The following is a 19,081-nucleotide window of genomic DNA, read 5'->3' on the forward strand; positions in this document are numbered from 1 at the left end:
CCCTGTAATTTCTGTACCATTAGAATTTCTGTTAAGATTTGATTATAACTTCTCAGTTTCCTCTAATTTTTACCCCCAGCCATCTTCCCACACTGGTGTAAACAGGAATTATTGCCTCTCTGGCTTTAAGAATCAAACCTGGTGTATACATGTTGTATGTACAATATTTGCTTCTCTTGAAATAGTATGAACTCTTGTCTATCATGTGCTTTTCCAGGGATGGCTCAGGGATGAAATATGCCATCATTCTTTTTTTTATATAAATCTAGTATCTGTTACTTGTTACATTTTTACACAGATCCTACATTACAGTCTTAGAAAACTTTCTGTATGTATAACATGAAGGGAAGAAAGGGTATTCATGATAGAAAAAGGGAATTTGCCCATATAATTGAAATAGTTGTCAATTAAGTAATATTCTGGGTAGGAGATATTGTAAATAATGTGATGCACTGGTAATGTATTTTGAAAGAAGGTAGCTTCTCTCTCTCTTAAAGTTTTATTCCAGGTCTAGTCCAGTGTGGTTTTCTGGAGTCCTGTCTGTCTTGTAAAATTAGATTAACATTTCAGTGGCCCTTTGAGCTGGTCTGACTTGGGGCCCTTGTAGTCTTATTGCCCCTTCGAGCCAGCACTGACTTCATGTTTTGGTTCAGGGAGAAGAACAGACTTGCTTGCAGGAGTGTTTAGTGTCTGCTTGGGCAAACCCCAGGACTCATCTGACTCCCCAGCAGTGCTGGCTGGAGAGGTGGCTGTGAAGCAGAGAGGGATAGGTCTGTGTGCAGCATGAGATGGGAGGGCAGAGCTCATGCAGCCCTGGAGAGAGGCTGGGAATCAGATCCAACCTGAAAGTGCAAAATGGACACGTAGACATAGGAAAGCACCTCACAATGTTATTGTATGTTCATAACATATTGCTTTTTGTTTCTAATAAAACTGTTAGTGTGTTCTGTGCTAGTCTCTGGTGGCTGCTGAAGGTTCTGGTGTTTAATAGCAACATTTCAGTCAATTTAATGGAATTGACAGGAAAAAATTATGATATGAAAGAAACCAAATAAAAGAAGTAGAAGGCTGCTGCTTGGGAGGAGGATAAAAAGATGCATTTAAAAGAAACCTTTATTAATCTTCAGTTTGGCATAATTATGCCTGTAAAAAGAAAATCAATAATATGCAACAGGCCAAGGACGCTGCCAGAGATTGGACGGCATAGTTACATGGGCCTAAATGGATCTCTTTAAAAAAATCAAGCAGTTTGTGGGAGGGAGGAGTTTTCCACATAAAATTTGCATGTACATGAACTGCTCTGCTCCAGAGCTGTTTGTCTTGATGCTTTGCATAGATCTGAGTCTGCATTTTTATCTTTTTTTGTGAAGTTAAATCCTTTTAATTAGAAATCGGCTTGACCTGTGTTAGTTCCTGAAAAAATCTCTTTGTATCATCTGACCCTACTGATCTGTATTTAATGTAATTCTTTCACTAGCTTATTATCCTTTAACCTCTGGAGCAATTTTTTCATTGGTCTTTTAACTCCACACAATCATTAATGCTTTTTTTAAAATGGCAGAAGACTTCCTATTTGTATTGTAATCCTAATGCTTACTTAATCTTTCTTTTAGAATAGTTTTCGCTTTCCTCTTACTTGTTATAAACAACTAAATCCTATGTCATTCTTAACTCTTTAGAACTAATTTACCTCCACTTCTATTATTTAAACTAATACATTTTTATGAAAGCTCTCTGTTCCTACTTACTTACTTTTGAGCCTGTTGACTAGTGCCAGCCAAAATTGATAAAGTTGTGTCAGCATCAAGGATATGAAATTTTTGCAGGTTTTATGAAATCATCAAGTTGCCAGAGTGGGAATGACCCAGATTAATGTTTCTGCTACTGGAAAATCTGCAGCATGATTTCAAGTTACCTGCTCTGTTAGATGTGGCTTAAAGTGGCCAGCTAGTTGATGTACAGCTCTGAACCACTCCACGATTATGCTGCTCTTCGATGAGGTGATAAGGAGCACAGCTGGGTTTTACAGCAGCACTGTGGGAGCTCCGGGCTGTGGCTAGAGGCAAAGTGAGTTTGCAGTGCAGACACGAAGTTGTGTAGGTTGTGTATGTGAGATAAAGTGATTCCCACCTGATCTTGAAGTACCCCAGCCAAATGAGTCTTGAAATTGAGATCTGGAAAGCCATAATTTCCATGGAGCAGCCTTCAAATCATGTTAATCAGTGAAATTTTGAGTTAGAATGTGGTGTATATGCCGATTTACCCATGATTCCAGGGCTTGATAGCAGTACATTTGTCATATTTTGTAAATAGATTTTTCTTTTTAAGAAGGAAAAATCTAGAAGGAGAATGTATGTGTAATCTTTGCTTACATCAAAGCATCTCTGCTTTGAAAAAATAAAATAGCAGTTTTCAGTTTCAAGTTGGTTGTTGGGTTTTTTTGTTTTGTTTTGTTGTTGTGGTTTTTTTCTTTTTTTTTTTTTTTTAAGGAGGAGAGATTCGGGATTGTGCTGCTTTTTTCCCAGTGCCTTTTCTAAAAGGTGGTTCAGGTTCTCTGGGGGAAATGTGACATTATTGGCGTTCCAGGGGAGCTTGAAGTAGATCCAGCATATTGTCTTAGGCATTCCCTTCTTCACTGAATTTCAGGAGTAATTCATGTTGGTGACAGCTATGTCAACATGTGAAAAGGAAGGACAGGAACTAAACAAAAGACGAATAATAGAAGAGTCAAGAAAGTGAGAACTGAACACTTCTTCAGTAAATTTTCTTTCTGTGATAGGTAAGAGGGGCAAATAGTGCAGCCTGTCCTTAGAAACGTTCAAAGAGAGCTGTTTGTACGTGTGTGTGTTTAAGGATGGGAAACAAGCAACTGATCCGAGAAACACATATGGTGGATTTGTAGAGGCATACAAAAGTCTCCATTTGTTTAATTATTTACCCGATTTTAAGCCAGTGCTTCCAAAAACTCTGAAGTGTGGTCTTGCTTGTGCTCATGGCAAACACTGAATATGTGGTTTGTCTGCCTGGCAATGTGGGGCATCGTGTTAGTTGTTGTTTGAGCTGTCTTCTGCAATAGAAGAGTCACGTCTGTTGGTTCAGAGATTACCACAGCATGTAATCCTGTGATAAACTAACTGGCAACTCCAGTACAGGCTGTTGAAGAAACATTTATTCTATTTTGAGACATGCTTAGTCATCCCTGTTTTGGCCTCTTAAAGGTTGCAGGCGTTACTCCTTATTCTCTCCTATTAAAGCTGCAAGGTAATCATAATCAGAAGTCCAGTTTGTGAGAAATGGTTTGTGTTACTGGAGGATGTGAATTCATAGCCCAAGTGTGTTGTGTACTGTCAGTGGAAACCGGAGAACACGCTCCACATTTTGTTGTGTGTTAGTAAACCTCACAGTTTACATCACGCAGGTATGGAGCAGCTGCTAAATATAGGACCAGCATATGTAAGAGGACCTTTATTAGTAGGGAATATGATACAGCCCTTCTGTGTCCTGTAGCCAACATTAAACTATAAATGTTTCTTCACTGTTGTAAATAGAAAACTTTAGTGACTTACCTTGAATTTAGCTTTTTTTAATTGTTAAACCTATTTATTTGATAGTTTTACTTGTGTTGGTGTAGGCTGTGTAAAACACGCTAGTATCCTTAATTAATAGTATGTTTTGTGTTGTTTTTTTAAACTAGCTTAACAGTATGCAGGTCTAGTACATTTTGTGTTTAATGGAATTATTACATAAGTGAAAAAAATTTTCTCTCTTCAGAAGTAAAATGCTTTCTATGAGAACTTCTGATGCCAAGACTCTTTTGAAGACTTACTTTGTTTCATGGCTTAAAGGCAGATGATGTTGTTAATGAATTCTGAGCATCCTTCAGGAGACTGGTGACCCTTCTGTCATTGATGTATGCTATCATGGACAGCTTCAAATGGTAAAGATTGTATTTTTGTGAGTCTTTCTCAGATTAGTAGTTTGATAGAGGAAGCAGCACGTTAAGTTTTTGGTTTAGATTAACAGCCCAAAGCTTGCTTTTTTCACTCTTAAAACCATTCACAATGCTTTTAAGAAAATGCTTTTCACAATGGTTTTAAGAAGCTGTATCTTCACAATGTGAAGTTCTGTCTTAAGATACTCTTTTACAGTTGTTTATGGCAAGAGCTACATTTAATTTCATACTTGATTTCATTTCCGTAAGTCAGTGCAAGTTTTTTTTCTCTTATAAACCCCTGGAAATAATGCTTAATTTAACCATTAGTTTTTTTCTTGCTTGAGGGCAGGTTTTGGCTAATGTTTCTTCACAGTATTCTCTTCTTTTAAACACAGTAAGTGGGAAGCCACACTTAGTAACCTCCAACTAAACAATTATCTTAAAATAAAATCTAATAGTTTGTTAGTATTTTAGTAGCAGTACTTAGTTTAAGAGGATATTAGAAAGAGCACAATTTGCTTTCTAAGAATGTTGTATCTGCTCACTATGTTTATTCATTCTGTTTTATCAGCTCTTTTCCGAAACACCACAAGCAGTTAATGCACCTTATAAAGGACTCCTGACTTTTTGATTCTTCCTAAGTCAAATCTAGATGTCACCAGTGTTTCCCATGTTAACAGTTCTGAGCATGTTTTACTATATGTGCCTTCGGCGCCGAGCTAGGACAGCAACGAGAGGAGAAATGAACAGTCGGAGGGCGATTGAATCAAACACCCGAGCCTTACCTATCAATGTTGAAATAGTTCAGTATGCCAAAGAAGTGTTGGATTTCAGCTCTCACTATGGCAGTGAAAACAGCATGTCATATACCATGTGGAATTTAGCAGGTATTCCAAACGTGTACCCTAGTTCTGGTGACTTTACTCAGACTGCTGTCTTTCGAACTTACGGGACCTGGTGGGATCGTTGCCCCAGCGCTCGGCTGCCGTTCAAGAGGACACCATCCACCTTCTGTAGCCAAGACTATGTGGAACTTGCTTTTGAAGAACCAGTTTATCCCACTGCAGTGCACATTCTGGAAACCTATCATCCTGGAGCTGTAGTCAGGATTTTAGCATGCTCTGCAAATCCTTACTCTCAAAATCCACCAGCTGAAGTAAGGTAATTTTTTTCTTTTCTCCCTTATGCTTTCCTGTAAGATGTTAAATGCTACACATAGTGCTGTTTAATGAAGTTTACTTCCTAGTATTTATCTGTTTTGTATCTGATGTACTAACATTTACTTTATTTCTGCATGTTTTTAAAACTGGTGACATGTTTTGATAACAACTTCAGAGATGTAGATGTTTTGTAGGAATTATTGCAGCTCCTAATATCAAATTTAATTTGTGTAATGATAGTTTTTGTGTTGGAATTTTTATGAGCAATAATTATTATGTCTGTACAGAAACTACTTTTGAAATGGCAGGTCTGAGTTCTTCCTCCAATAAGAAAAGCAAATTGTGTAAAAGAAGCTGAGGATTCACGGTTGCTGTACCACCCTGCTTCAAGTAGCCATCTTTCTTCTCTGCATGCTTTAGGTTATGTGTATAGTATGATCAGGCACTGTAACTCATATGGAAATGAGACTAAAACCAGAAGAACGGAACAGTCAGACAAAAGGTGATGCCATTTGTCAGATCTTTATTTTTGTTCTGATCAAAGGGTGTGAGCTGCACTTTGTTTTTACACTCACTGCATAGGCTAAAAAAAGCTGATTTGATCCTGTTGGTTTTCCTCATAGTAGAGAGTCCTGATGAAATTTCAGTTGGGGGGTCAGGAAGATGGTGACCTGGGGAGTGGTAATATAGTAAAATAAAACACTTTGTATGAGGTGTGAAGCTCTTAGTGAGGAGGTGAGGAAATAGAAATGGAAGGAGAAAGAGAACAGGTCAAAGTACATAGTGGGCAAAAGCATTGGGAAAAGCTATCAGTATATGCAATCAAAGTACTCCATATCAGAAGAGATTAAATGATACCAAAGCTATAAAGAAAGGGAGAACTGATAGAAGAAAATGTATCCTGTAGAAAATAGTATGCCAGCAAATACTGTATTACTTTGAAATGCACACTTTGGTGGTATAGCCAGTATTAGCTTGGATGTTGGGTGTTTTTTCCTGCCTTGCCTTTTACAGATGCAGCTAAAAAGCATACTTATAGGTCTAACTTAGTATCCCTTGCTTCCTAATACTAGGCCATTGATGTTCATTCAAAAATTCTTGGAAAATTGAGTGTTATGTATTCAAAATTCCCAAATAGTATCTTTTGTATGATTCTGTCATATACTGTTCTTAAGAGCACTTGTTTGTTTTACAAGTTTCTAGTGAGAATATTCTGTATAGCTCAAAAACATGAATTCAAGGAACAGTGATGAGTCAAACTAGTAATAATAGGCCACCTAACTTCAGAAGAATGAGTGTGCTTGGCACTGTAACACAGAACTTATTTATAGGATGGTATGTGGTGAAGGCAGCTTTTAAGACTTTCAAGTTTAGAACCTAGTGTGAAATAACTTTTGGGCAATTACTCTGTGAACTTTCTTTTTACTTTTTTATTTTATGATGTAGATTTTTACTTCTTTATCATATAGCACAGAACTTATGTAGAGATTATTTCTGTAACTTGATAATATTGCATTAGGGTAGTTGTAACATAAAGTACTTCAGGGCATCACAAGGATATAGTTCTGATTGATAAGCTAATACTATTTTATGTCTGTTTGGGTTTAGGTTCTTAAAATAGTACACCTCAGTAAAGACCGAGAAGTGTTGGAGGAAAGCTCAAGAAATGTTAACTGATGGAGCTACTTAGTAAGATGCACTAAAAAAAAAAAGAGAGAATTCTTCAGAGAGGTAAAAGGAGATGGAAGTGAAAATACTAATATAAAACTTTTGGGTATGTGCTCTATGACTCCTCTTGAGGTGTGATCAGTGAGAACTCAGACTCCCTTCTTCATGATAAAATATGAAGCTTCTATAGGACCCTGCTTTTTAATTTGTACGCAAGAATACCTTCTGTCCTGCCTGCATAGTTTAACAACATTTCTGGTTAGAAAAAGGTTGTCTCAGGGATCCTTGGAACCAGTTCTCTGTGCTGCCTCTTCAGTACTTGTTAGTCTTGGTGCTAGAGAAGTGTTAGAGGGACTTCTTTTTTTTCTTTTGGCTTACCTTCCCTCAGCAGGACTTGTCTGTTCAGGGCTGCACATTTGGTTTGTCTCCTTTCTTCTAAAGCAGACAAACATGTCTTATACATAGTGTCTTGAAGGGAAGATGAAGGGACCTTTTCTCCACATGAGGTATGCAATATTTTTTCTCTGTTCATTTGCTCACCTTTATGAGGGGAATCTGAAAAGTTGCAAGGGCGCGGTCTGTTTTCTGCTTCAGTTCTTGGTCCCTTGTTCTCGCTTTCAAAAGTTCTCTGAGATGTCAGCTAAGAATTTTTTTTTTGAAGATGGAATGCTGCTGTAATCTCAGATGATTCCTTGTTTAACTGATGTTTTGGTCTTGAAGAACTGGCATACTATTTTCTTGTGTTAAAAAAGGCCATGTCCTACTTACTCAAAAGGAACTTAGAACCTTGTTTTCCTCTTCTGACTCTTTTGATACTCGTTTTTAAATCACCTTATTACCAAAAAACCTTCCAGTGCTGCTTTGTTTTATCAGCTAACTACGGATGTGTTTCTGAACACCGGTGTAGAAAGGGCAGGTGTAGTGGGTTGACCCTGGCCAGATGCCAGGTACCCACTAAAGCCACTCTCTCACTCCCCTCTGCAGCTGGACAGTGGAGAGAAAAAAAAACAGCTAAGGATTCATGAGTTAGTAGCTGGGAGGGGTCACTTACTGATTATCTTCACAGGCAAAACAGATTAAAAGTGGGGGTATTACTTAAAGTTATTACTAACAGGATCAGAGCAAAAGAGTGAGAAGTAAAATAATCTGAAAAACATCTTCCTCTCACCCCTCCTTCCTTCCATGTCTTCCCTCCTCCACCCCAGTGGTACCAGAGGACAGGGAATGGGGGTTACATCCACCATGGTCTGCACCATGGACTACAGGAGCCTCAGCTCTGGCATCTGGAGCACCTCCTCCCCCTCCTTCTGCACTGACCTTGGTGTCTGCATTGTTGTTCCCATATTCTCACTCTGCTCTTCCCTGGCTGGAATTTTGCTCTGCAGGACAACCTTCAGTTCTTAACTATGTTATCACAGAGGCTTTACTGTTACTCTTGACTGGCTCGGCCTTGGCCAGCGGCAGGAAATCTGTCCTGGAGCCGGCTGGCATTGGCTGCACGGGACAGGGGAAGCTTCTAGCAGCTTCTAACAGAAGCCACTCCTGTAGCACCCCTGCTACCAAAACCCAGCCACAGAAACCCACTACAGCAGGTCATTAGGAAGGTTCTTTTTCACCGGTTCCTGCTTTGATATAAAAAGAAGGCCAAATTAATGGTGGACTCTATGTTGAGAGGAAAACATTCGAGATTTGCTTAAATGTTTAGTGGATTATACTAGTCCAGCTAAGTAATCTTTTGCTCTTTGTTTAATATTTAAAACATCAGCTCATCCAAGACTTTTCTGTGTGCAAAAGCTTGCAGCCTACGAGAGGCTCTGTAAGGAGCTGGTGTACCAGAATACTTGCTCAAGAGGATTTTATATATTCTTGTTGAAAAATGGCTAACACCCACATGGTTGGCCCATGTGTTCACTCTATGCTTCAGTTACACGGGAGAATGACTCATGCAGGTGTTCAGAAAGAGGTCTTTGGTTGTGTTTCTTTGTTGCTGGTGCACTGAATACTGCTATCACACCTCTGTATGATGCTGGCTCAGGTGAACTTTATTCAGCGTGTTTGTAGAGATGGGGTCAGATCTTCATGGATGGGAATAAGCATGTATTTTTCAGAGGGAATGTAATTGTTTCTAAATGATCCTAATGCTTAAAACATGGCAGTTAATTTGAAGTTTTTTCGTTATGATTTAACCAGCATCCAGCTGAGAATTTTCTATCCTCTCATATTTTTGTCTCCTTTAAAGACAGAAGGCACTACATCACTCTCCTTCACATAAAACAATTTTTAAAATTCATAAATGTCAGAGAAACTGCTGTTTTAACACATGGAGACCTTTTGTGCTTTTCTTTTGTACCACTCACACCTTGATTGGTGAGAAGTGTTTGGTAATTCCTTAAACTATACTAACATTGCATGTACAAATTTGTTACATGAATTATCAGAGTGCAGAAAGCCCAAGAAAAAAATAATAGTGTGAGATTGAGGGAATATTGTAACATAAAATCTCAGTTTTTATGTGGGGAAGAAATCAACCCCTATTTTTGATTGTGTTGTGTTATGATGGCCATTAATGTGGCCTTGATTTTGTATTGTGGTGCACATTCTGTATGCTTAGGGTTTGGTGACAATGATGAGTTGTCACCAGACTTCAGCCAGTGGAAGAGGCAGAGCTCTACAAAGGTGTGGTGGTGACAACAGCACCTGATAGTGGCCTGAGCTGACCCCAACAGAGAGACTTGATTTTATTTCTCATAGTGGATTAGATTGATAGGTAAGATAAAGGTAGCTTCAGTGATGAGAAAAATTTTTTCTTTCCAGATATTTCAAATAACTGCCCTGTTCATGTGAGCTTTTCAGAGATTTCTCAAAAATGACTATGTTCCATGAACCCAGAATTCATTCTTCTGTGACAGGCATCTGGAGAAGAAAAAGCTGTTTCCCTGAAGATGTCAAAACAAGTTTTAAGTAAGGATGCAAATGCCTAGAAGTTAAGTTGTGTGTTACACATAGGTGAGATACAGCCTTGAAGGTTCCTTATCACACTCTCATGTGTTGATGGTATCAGCAGTGTTTTGGGTGTTTTGATCTGAGATTCACAGGGAGTAAAAGGTAGAGTGAACGAACTTGCCACTTACAAGTAAAAGCTGATCATGTTTTACATTCAGTCCACTGCCTTTCTGGTTTCATGCCCTTTTTTTAGAAGGGGGGATAGTTTTTTTGGTCAGACATTTTGATCCCTATCCTGGCTGCCAGTAAACAAATCTGCAACATTCCCATCTGAATTAGCATTGTACTGCTTAAATACAATGAACTTCCTAATTGAAGGAGAGGGAGCCTTTTACTTTGTCCATCTTCATTAGCCTGCTCCTCTCTTTTGCAGCAGCTTCTGCCTCTACAGGCTTCAAGACCTTCAGAAAGAGAAACTTGCATACAGCAAACACATCTAAGCTAGGAAACGCTGAGCCACACTCAATTTTCTAGCAAAATTCTAAATGACGTGAAATAAAATAAATTAAATAGAAATAAATGGCAGGAACACACAAGGCAGAATGAAACTGCTTCCAGACAAATGACCATGGTATCTCACCTGTGAGAAACAACCTAATCAGTGTTACATTTTATCTGTAGAAAACAAAAAAAAATTAGTCACAAGACAGTCCCTAACCTACTGAAGAGGTAATCATCATGTAGCAATAAGGATATATGCTATGAAACATCACCCCAAGAATGGCCACACATTCCAGACTAGTTAGGAATCTCTGGTTTTGAGCTTTTATAGAAGTACATGAGTACACAGTGTCACTGTAAAATATATGATATAAAAGAAACGGTCAAATTAAGGTAAGAAAAGACCGCAACAGAAAAACAAGGATGAACTTTTTCTTTTATATTCCAAATTTAAACAGTAAAGTTATTTTTATAAAAGGAAAAAGTTGAAAAACTTCTGAAAAAATTTTTACTTGATAGCTCCCATTTAAACAATGTCTAACAACAGCTACCTGTTAGGAATATCAAAATGTTTTAAAAGGGCTTACATTGAAGAAGCCATTAGGGAATCACCAAGAGTAAGCCTTCTGGGTAAATAAGGAGGAAAAAGAAACAGGAAAGAAAAAATTTCTTTCTACACCAATCTCAATTTGACAATGCAAGAAATTTCATTAGATTGCAAACAAAGTTTAATCTTGTCTTGCTAGGGAGAAATCTGATTACTTTTCCTAGAGTCTTTTCTAAAGACTCTCTCTCATTACATATATTTCTTCAGAAGTAACCAGGTCTGCTCAGGCATCATCCTAGCCATTGAAAACCTTTCCAACAGCATTAGGACAACAAAAGTTAAGCAAGCATTAAATATGTATTCTCATTTGACACAAACCTTGAAAATATGATTCTCAGCCTAGAAATCACTAGGCTGTATTTTCTTTCCTGGTGAGGGAAGGGGGATGGGAATCTTTTTTTTATTTATTTTTTTTTTTAACCTCATAGGTGTATGGAGTCTTTGGTATCAGAGCAGAATGAGTTCCTGTCTATCTTCATGAGACAGAGAGAAATTTAATAGGAAAACCGAGTCCATTAAAGCTGAATGGAGAAACCCACGTAAAGCCCTCCTTTTCTTTAATCACTAGAGAAAATAATACAGGTGTTGCTGGCTTTTACTCAGGCTTTGCATGACGCTGCAAAGACTGAGGCTTTCTAGCACAGTGCTGGTGAAAGCTTCTTATCAAAGCACTCTCATTGCAACATCTTTGATCAGTTGTTACTGTATATCTGCAAGAGGTGACGACAAACGATGTGCTACCTGCAATCATTTGATGCTGCTTGATTTTTTGAGAGCTACCTAATTAATTTTGGACAGGGGATGGGCTGGATTCCTTTGTCTTCTTTAACCTTATTTATTGAAGTTCAGTTTCTCTTTGTTTTGAGTTAAATAGTTCATTGAGCACCTTAAGTTTGGAACAAATGCAGGCAACCTTATTAGAGAAGCTGATTTTGGTATGTACCCTCAAACGAGGATTGACTGTAAAAATGCCTTTCTTATGAAAGATTTTTAAATGGGTAACCATAAAAAAAGAATGCTCCAGAACAGAAGACATGCAATTCTTACTGAAACCTCCTGGAAATTTAGACTTTTTTGATCCCACTGTGAGTTCTTCAATCCCATTCAGATTATGTGCAGCCCATTAAGTATCACGCTGGTGATTCTATATGAAGAGATCACTTCCAGTTGCAGTAATGGGTGTGTTGAGTATACCTACACTTGGGAAGAATCTACCAGCCCTGACTCAGAGCGATTGCTGTTGCTTGTTCTTGTGTGCAGTGCCACCAAGGCAGAGAAGAACATCAAATCAACCTGATTGACTTGAGGTTTTCCAGATAAACCAAGAGCTAACTACTTTAAAGTTAGATTGGTGGGCTGTTGATGAAAAGAAGAATATGACAAGGACAGTGGAAAATTGTCACTGGTTTTGTTGTTCATCAGCATTTGGTATGTAATGTGGAATTTCACAAGACTGTAAAGTCATCCTACATGTCTTTCATTTTCTCTAGTTTATTACAAAGACTGGAAAACAGATACTGCTTGCTGAAGTTGGTTATTGAACTCCAGTTTGGTGAACCTAGATCTCCAGATGCATTATTTTTTTTCCAGAGCTCTACTACTGCTAGATAGTCCTCTCCTCAGGGTACCAAAGGGAAAGTCAGTAACTGAGACCCATTCTATTAGAAGCTAATGGTCCAGCATGTGCTAAATTAGTGAAAAAATAGCCTTGAGTTTCCCTAAGGATGGCTTGAGTGGGTACATGGAAGTGTCTAAGCAAAATTTCAGATGGTGATCTGGATGTGTTCAAGAAACATCACACGTGCATTGCCGACATTAAGTATTTGCTTAGAGAATTGACCTATGTGAGAGGGTGTGACAGTGGGACTACGTCTGTTATTTTGCCGTGAGTTGGCATTAATTTCATAAATTAATGAAATCTTTTCTCATGACTAAGTCTGTCTAATGAAAACTGTTAATTTTAGGGTAGAATTGTCCACTCTCCTACATAAGTACTTTCTGATGTGCCATGTGTTCATATCTTGCATGTTTGTTTTTAGTTCATGACTATTTTTTTGACATAAGACTTCTGGAAGCCTCTCATTCTACTGTAAGGTACTTAGAGAGCAGCTTGATGTAGGTTATGAAAATTTATCTGTGCATACCTGAAAATGGCAGTTGTGAAATGGAAGTTTCAACCAATATGGATTAATTTCCGTATTTTTTTCCTTATTAATTTTCCTAATTTTCCTAGTAACAAATATCAAACTTCTACACCTTATACCATGTGCAATGTTTTAATGAAAGTCCACTTTGCTTTCTGTCATGATGGAAAGAGTTTAAGCAATTTGTTCTGCAAATAAAGCATGTTTTATTTTATTTTATTTTTGATTGATATTCCTCTCCACTCCCCCACCTCACCCCTGCATGGAATCTGGTAGGAAAAGCCAAGATGCTGAGATACTGGGGAGCAGATAGAGTGCTTCTGAGATGCATGTGCCAGGACAAGTAGTCTGAGAGAAATTTTTGAAGCTGGGACTAGGGTGATCAAAAAGAGATGGAATATGGAGTAAGATGTGGAAGTGTGTAGATTGGTATCGAGGTAAACATACTGTCAAAGAGAGTAGCAGCAGTGACTGCTAGAGGCTTCCTTCTTTAGGAATTAACTAGACTCAAGGGAGGAAAAACATGGGTATCAGTGACTGAAGGATTTCCATTCACTGGATGAGGACTCATGCGGATATAAAGAGCATGTTCCTGTTTTCAGGCCTTTTGGCAAGTTTGGAAGAGCTGAAGACCTAAGGAATGTAAGACTTGATTCTTCCAGATTACTGAGTTGGAGACAGGTTTCCCTGTCACTTACTGGAGGAAATTTGAGGTCTGTGTGTGCAAGTAAAGATGTATGTACAGTAATTTTATGCATGCCCTGAACCTCCTGTCACTGGACCAAAGAGGAGAAAAACTCCTCAGTTTTGCAGTTTGGAAATTCTAGCGTTTTTTGTAAAGGACCCTTTAAAAAAGGACTTGAAGATTCTACTTTCTTTGCTAATTTGACAGTGAACTACTTTTAAAAGGAATATTTTGCTTGTCTAGACAGGTGAACAAAGTAAAGTTTAGATTATTTTTTTAGTAACTTGCAATACTGTAATTTAGACAGGCTTGATGTTAAAGAGTGAGCTGTGGAGTTTGGGTTTTTTTGTTTTGTTTTGTGGAAAATAAGAGAGGTCAGATGACTGTATGTTTGGGTTACATGGCAAGACTGTTCCTTGTAACTTAGACTAACATGCCATCATTGTGAAGACATCTGTAATCCATTTGTTATGATTATCTTACCTGTGAGATGTTAGAAAAACTTGTGCACCAGTAACAGTAACATGAGTTACGTACAGACTATGAGTCTTACAGCTTGTTTTGTTATTTAACAATGCAGAAAAATATGCTAAGGTCATGAGTTAGTGTGCCCTGTTAAATTCATCCTTAGGATATTTATAAAATCTAGGGAAAACATAAATTTTGTTGTCTTTTTAACCATGTTTCCCACTTATTAAATACTTCTGACAGAAGAAGCTGCCTTCTTACTGTGTTCAGGAATTGCTTTAGTAACTTTGATTTTAATCCCTATGCTGTATGTGTGTGTGTAATTTTTTTTCACAGATGGGAAATACTTTGGTCTGAGGCACCTACAAAGGTGAATGGGCCTCAGGCTCGGCAGTTCACTCCTTGTATCAAACAGATAAACTTTCCCACAAACTTAATCCGACTGGAAGTGAACAGCTCTCTTCTGGACTATTACACTGAATTAGATGCAGTAGTGCTACATGGTGTGAAAGAGAGGCCTGTGCTTTCACTGAAGACTTCAATGATTGATATGAATGATATAGATGAAGATGAGGATGAAGAAAAGTATGACTGTGGAATGGACACCCTTAATAAACAGTTCAGCATCGTTACCCTCAGGGAATGGCCAACTAACGGATATTTTGATAAACTGCCTTATGAGGTAAGAAAAGAATGTTTATACTCAATCATTGTCTTGATCATTAAGGGTGCAAAGGTGCTTTACAGGGTATTGGTCAAGATTGTTTTTTCTCAGTTAAAGTTCCTTGCGAATCCCTGTGAATTCCTTGTGAATTTCCTGCAGTTATTGTATAGGTATACCTGAATTATGTAAGTCTATCTACTTCCATGGGTGGATGTTAGGTATTTGCTTAGTTACTGCACTCTTACTGCTCAAGAATCTGTGCATTCACACTCAGTTTTTACACCAGTTATTCTTGCCTTGAATTTCCAGCTCTTGAACTTGGAAGCTTCTAGCAGTTTTCCAATAGTTTTCAGTCCTCATGCTTGACAAACAAAATACACAAAAGAGATATGAAAAGGTTGAATCAACATCTGAAAGTGGAAATAGGTTTTAAGAGGCTAAAAGTTTGTTTTCCTGTTCTTTCTAGTACAAAACTTACAGAACTTTGTTCTTGGGACTGCCATTATGGTTTTGTATTATTATGAAATAAGCTTCTTCCAGCCAGCTAAGTTTTGAATCGTGGTGCAAGTAAAATGTCTTAGAGATGGACTTCTGTACACTGTCTTGTTTCAATGCTTGCTACTTTTTGTTCTATCTTTAGCACAGAAAACAGTTATGAATAAACTCCTTTCAGATCCCCTGGAAGCATGGCAATTGTGATTATGCTCAGAGTCAGCAGATAAATATTTTCTTTCCTGTAATTTCCAGTATAATGAGATTCTGGAGTATGATTACTGAATACTGTGTGCAGGCCAGGCCATTCTCAGTGGGATGTATCCGTTTATGGAGGCTTGTACCCTGGTTAGTGTAAGAATTGAGAGATAAAACAATTATCTTCACTTCTCCTGAAATAAACTGTTTGCACATGGTGGAAAGGAGCCTCTACTTGCCGGTCAGACCTCTGGGCTTGGGCAGAGACAAGTTTGTTCCTGCTCTTTGGTGTGCTGCAGTGTGCCAAAAGCAGCAAGTGTTTATTTACTGTGGTAACTCATCCAATGCTCAGCGTGCTCCTCACTTGAACTAGACTTGCTTTTGAAAGTGAAGGGAGTGTGGTGAGATGCTGCTGATGATTGAGGGCACTTGCAGAAATATCTGTTCAAATCAAATAGTGTTTTGGTTTTATGACATCTTTTGTCTCTAAGTACCCCAATTTGAGACATGAAGGCCATGGTTGAGTGACCACGTGTCCTAGTAACCTACAGAAGTTTGCTGTGCTTGTAAAGAGGGAAGAGAATGTAACAACTCTTATCTTTCTTCTCTTGAAACCAAACTTCTTGAGTTTGGTTTGGGTCTTTTTTGTTGTTGCTGCAGTGGAATAATAAATGAGGATACTAACTTCATCCTGAGTTAGCTCTAGTGGTGGTTTGGTTTTGATTTTTTTCCCTAGAGCCAGTGTATTGTTTAATATATTTTACTGTTGGTGCTTGAATATCAGTACTGAAGTAAAGAAAGTACTTTACATAACTGTGTGCAAATATGTTGGGTTTAGTAATTCAAAGAAATTAATTGTAGATAAAACTTCATTTAAATATAGGAATTTTTCTTGTTTGAAAAGGCTGGATAAATTGATTTGTAGTACAGTAGAATACCAGAGAGATTAATCAATCTCTTTACTGTTTCATGTGATTACAGAATCATTAAGGTTGAAAAAGACTTCTAAGATCGTCAAATCCAACCATAAATGGTTGATTATACATATTAAAATTTTAATTTAGGAAATGTTTATGTAGTCCTGTTACTCTTATGAACTTCTGTCTTCATGTACTTTTTTGTATTTTTCTGCTTTCCTGTTTGTCTACCACCTTCCTTTTTTTTATCCCTTTTTTAACGTTTGGTTTCATGAATAAGTTTATATGGTCTATCAATATCAAAAACATTTTTTTTCTTCTGCCTTGATTTAAAGAAACTGAAAATATGGGTGGAATATTTGTCAGAAAACTAGAAAAGACTGTTTCTGGACTGGTTTTGTGACAGCAGTAATCCCAGTCTACTTCTTTCTAGTCCAGCTGAGCTGGAAGGTTTGGGCATCGAAAAACAAAAAATGTTGCACTTTGTAGTGTGACAGTTTTTTATCATATTGGATATGGGAACAATGCTCTGCATGCTGTCTTCGAGACTGACAAGTGTCAGAGTTTTCTGGGAACTGTTTGAACTGTGTAAGAATGAAGTAAGGCAACTGCTGACTCCTTCCATTTTTCATTTATACAGTATATGAAAAATTGTGTCTCTTTGTAAGGGCATATTGATTGTCAATGTGTAGCTGTCCTAAGTCTTCATACATATGCCTATTCTTTATTTGAGTTGTTTTGAGGCTTTTTCATACTACTCTCTGTAATTCACAAAATACACAGGCTGAGTGGGTTGTGCTAAGTAGGCAGCAGTTCCTCCAGTCTTTGTTTTGCCTTTGTTGTCTTTCTGAAACTTCCATAGACTATCTTTTCATAGGCTGTGGTGTTCCTCAAAATGGCATTAGGAATGGCTTGATGCACTGTGAGCTCAAAAATCATTGTAAGAATTCTAGAGAAACATTATGGACTGTTCCTGCCAACAAGCTGAGAAAAATGCTTGACTCACAGGCACAGACTTCTGTAGAAAAAAGTGTAAACTGGATGACCTAGGTGAAAGAATTTTTCTTCCCTGGTCATGGACGGTGTTAACCAGCCCTAAATAGCTGTGTACAGCTGTACAGTACAGACTTGTACTGTCTATCATCTCTTCTCCAGAACTACCTTAAAATTGAGAAAGAATTTTATAGGAGACACTTCATGTCCTTTTCTTTCTTCTCAGTTCTTTGACTAACTTGTGCAGCATGTAAAGTGGAAGGAGTACGGCCTTAGTCTTAGTTGGCTTTGCAGAAATGCTTGAGACCTGAAGGCCTGAACAAATTCAAAGCCTTTGGGAAGGGTGAAGAATACCTGCCACAGCATACATCTTGTGCAGTTTGGGACTCACCAAGATGTGCCAAGTACCAAAAACCCAACTTTTGTTCTCCAGAGGAGAGTCAGGAGAAATCCTGCACGCTGAAGTCCAAAATATTTTTTTATATAAATGTTGATATAAAAAGATACAAATGACATCTTAGTCATTCCTTGAAGCTAATTTTTCCAAAAGCTGCCTATAAGATTTATGAGCTGTTTGTGTCTGCTGGGGAAGTGAATTTCACTGTTAAATGAGGATTTGGCACCTCTGTTCTGCGAAATGGGTCCCAAAAGTAAGATCTGCATCCCTTAAATGGTACTTAGATAGAAGAATCAGAGCAATAAGCAAGAGCATTTTTAAGTGCAATACACTTTTTTCCCCTCAACAATAAACTTCTTGCATCTTTCCAGAACAAACTGTTGTAGAGTTTATAATAACTTTATAATTTATACAACACTGATTGCCTTTTCAGGCTATGATGGACTTAAAGCACAAAAGTACTTTCTCTCCCATTTCCTTTGCCTTTCTTTGCAAAGAGAAATTTATGAGGTTCTTATGTTGTCCTAACAGCTGATGACCATATGTCACAAGATTCCTTTCAGCTGATAGCCAATATACTGCCAGTTGCTGTGGCAGATTAGACTGAGTAGTGGCACGTGGAGAAGATCCCTCCAACTTTAGTCTTCCTGGAGTCTCAGTTGTTTGATTGTGTAATCTGCCAGTAAAATCCATTTCTGTTCTTTGGATCAAGAAGGGTCTTAAAACTTTTACAGCCTTCCACTGCTGAAAGGATCAGAGCCTGTGGCCTGGTGATGTAAAATCGACTCCACCAAAGCACGTTATGTGAGTAGAATAAAGAAAAAAGAGACTTAAATGGTTGCGTTCTGTGAAAAAGTTGCAAGATCCACTTTTCAGGTGTTCACATGCAGTATTGAATGTGCATATATTTGCAAGCCATACGATTGTGGAACCAGGGTTTCTGTGTTTTCTTAAACTGTGTTGAGAAAGGTCAAAAGCTCTAGAATACCATTCTTCTCCTTCCTGCCTTTTCCTCTTTGTGCACATATCCTTTGTCCTTTATCTGAGCATGTTTTAGTATCAATTCTAATTGGTGTCCAAGCTGTTGTAGCAGATCTGGCTGCAGAATGAAAAAATTGCAAGTCATTCATTTACGTGCTTCTGAATGAGTAGTGTGCATAAGTCTGTGTATTTTTGTATTGTAAAATCATTTCATCTTCACGTTGGAGAACTGAAAAAGGAAATTTGTAGAAAGTGCAGATATTGTAGAATTGACCAGCATCCAGGCATTCTTTTCTGACCAAGTCAAGTTCTGCATTATTGTGCTCTAG

General features: G+C 37.9%; 1 protein-coding gene across 1 annotated transcript in view; it reads left to right on the forward strand.

Moving 5' to 3' along the window:
- The first annotated feature begins 3,771 nt into the window (after window positions 1–3,771).
- FBXL4 (F-box and leucine rich repeat protein 4) overlaps window positions 3,772–19,081 on the forward strand; it is a 54,076-nt gene continuing 38,766 nt past the window's right edge. Inside the window, exons 1-3 of the mRNA XM_027694709.1 lie at window positions 3,772–3,937; window positions 4,506–5,095; window positions 14,447–14,792. Of these exons, the coding sequence (XP_027550510.1) occupies window positions 4,587–5,095; window positions 14,447–14,792 (855 nt within the window). The 5' untranslated portion in view covers window positions 3,772–3,937; window positions 4,506–4,586. The remainder of the gene's footprint in view (window positions 3,938–4,505; window positions 5,096–14,446; window positions 14,793–19,081) is intronic.

This window comes from Neopelma chrysocephalum, unplaced genomic scaffold (assembly GCF_003984885.1).
Source record: "Neopelma chrysocephalum unplaced genomic scaffold, ASM398488v2 Primary Assembly neopelma1_23b, whole genome shotgun sequence".
In the NCBI taxonomy this organism is placed as follows: domain Eukaryota; kingdom Metazoa; phylum Chordata; class Aves; order Passeriformes; family Pipridae; genus Neopelma; species Neopelma chrysocephalum.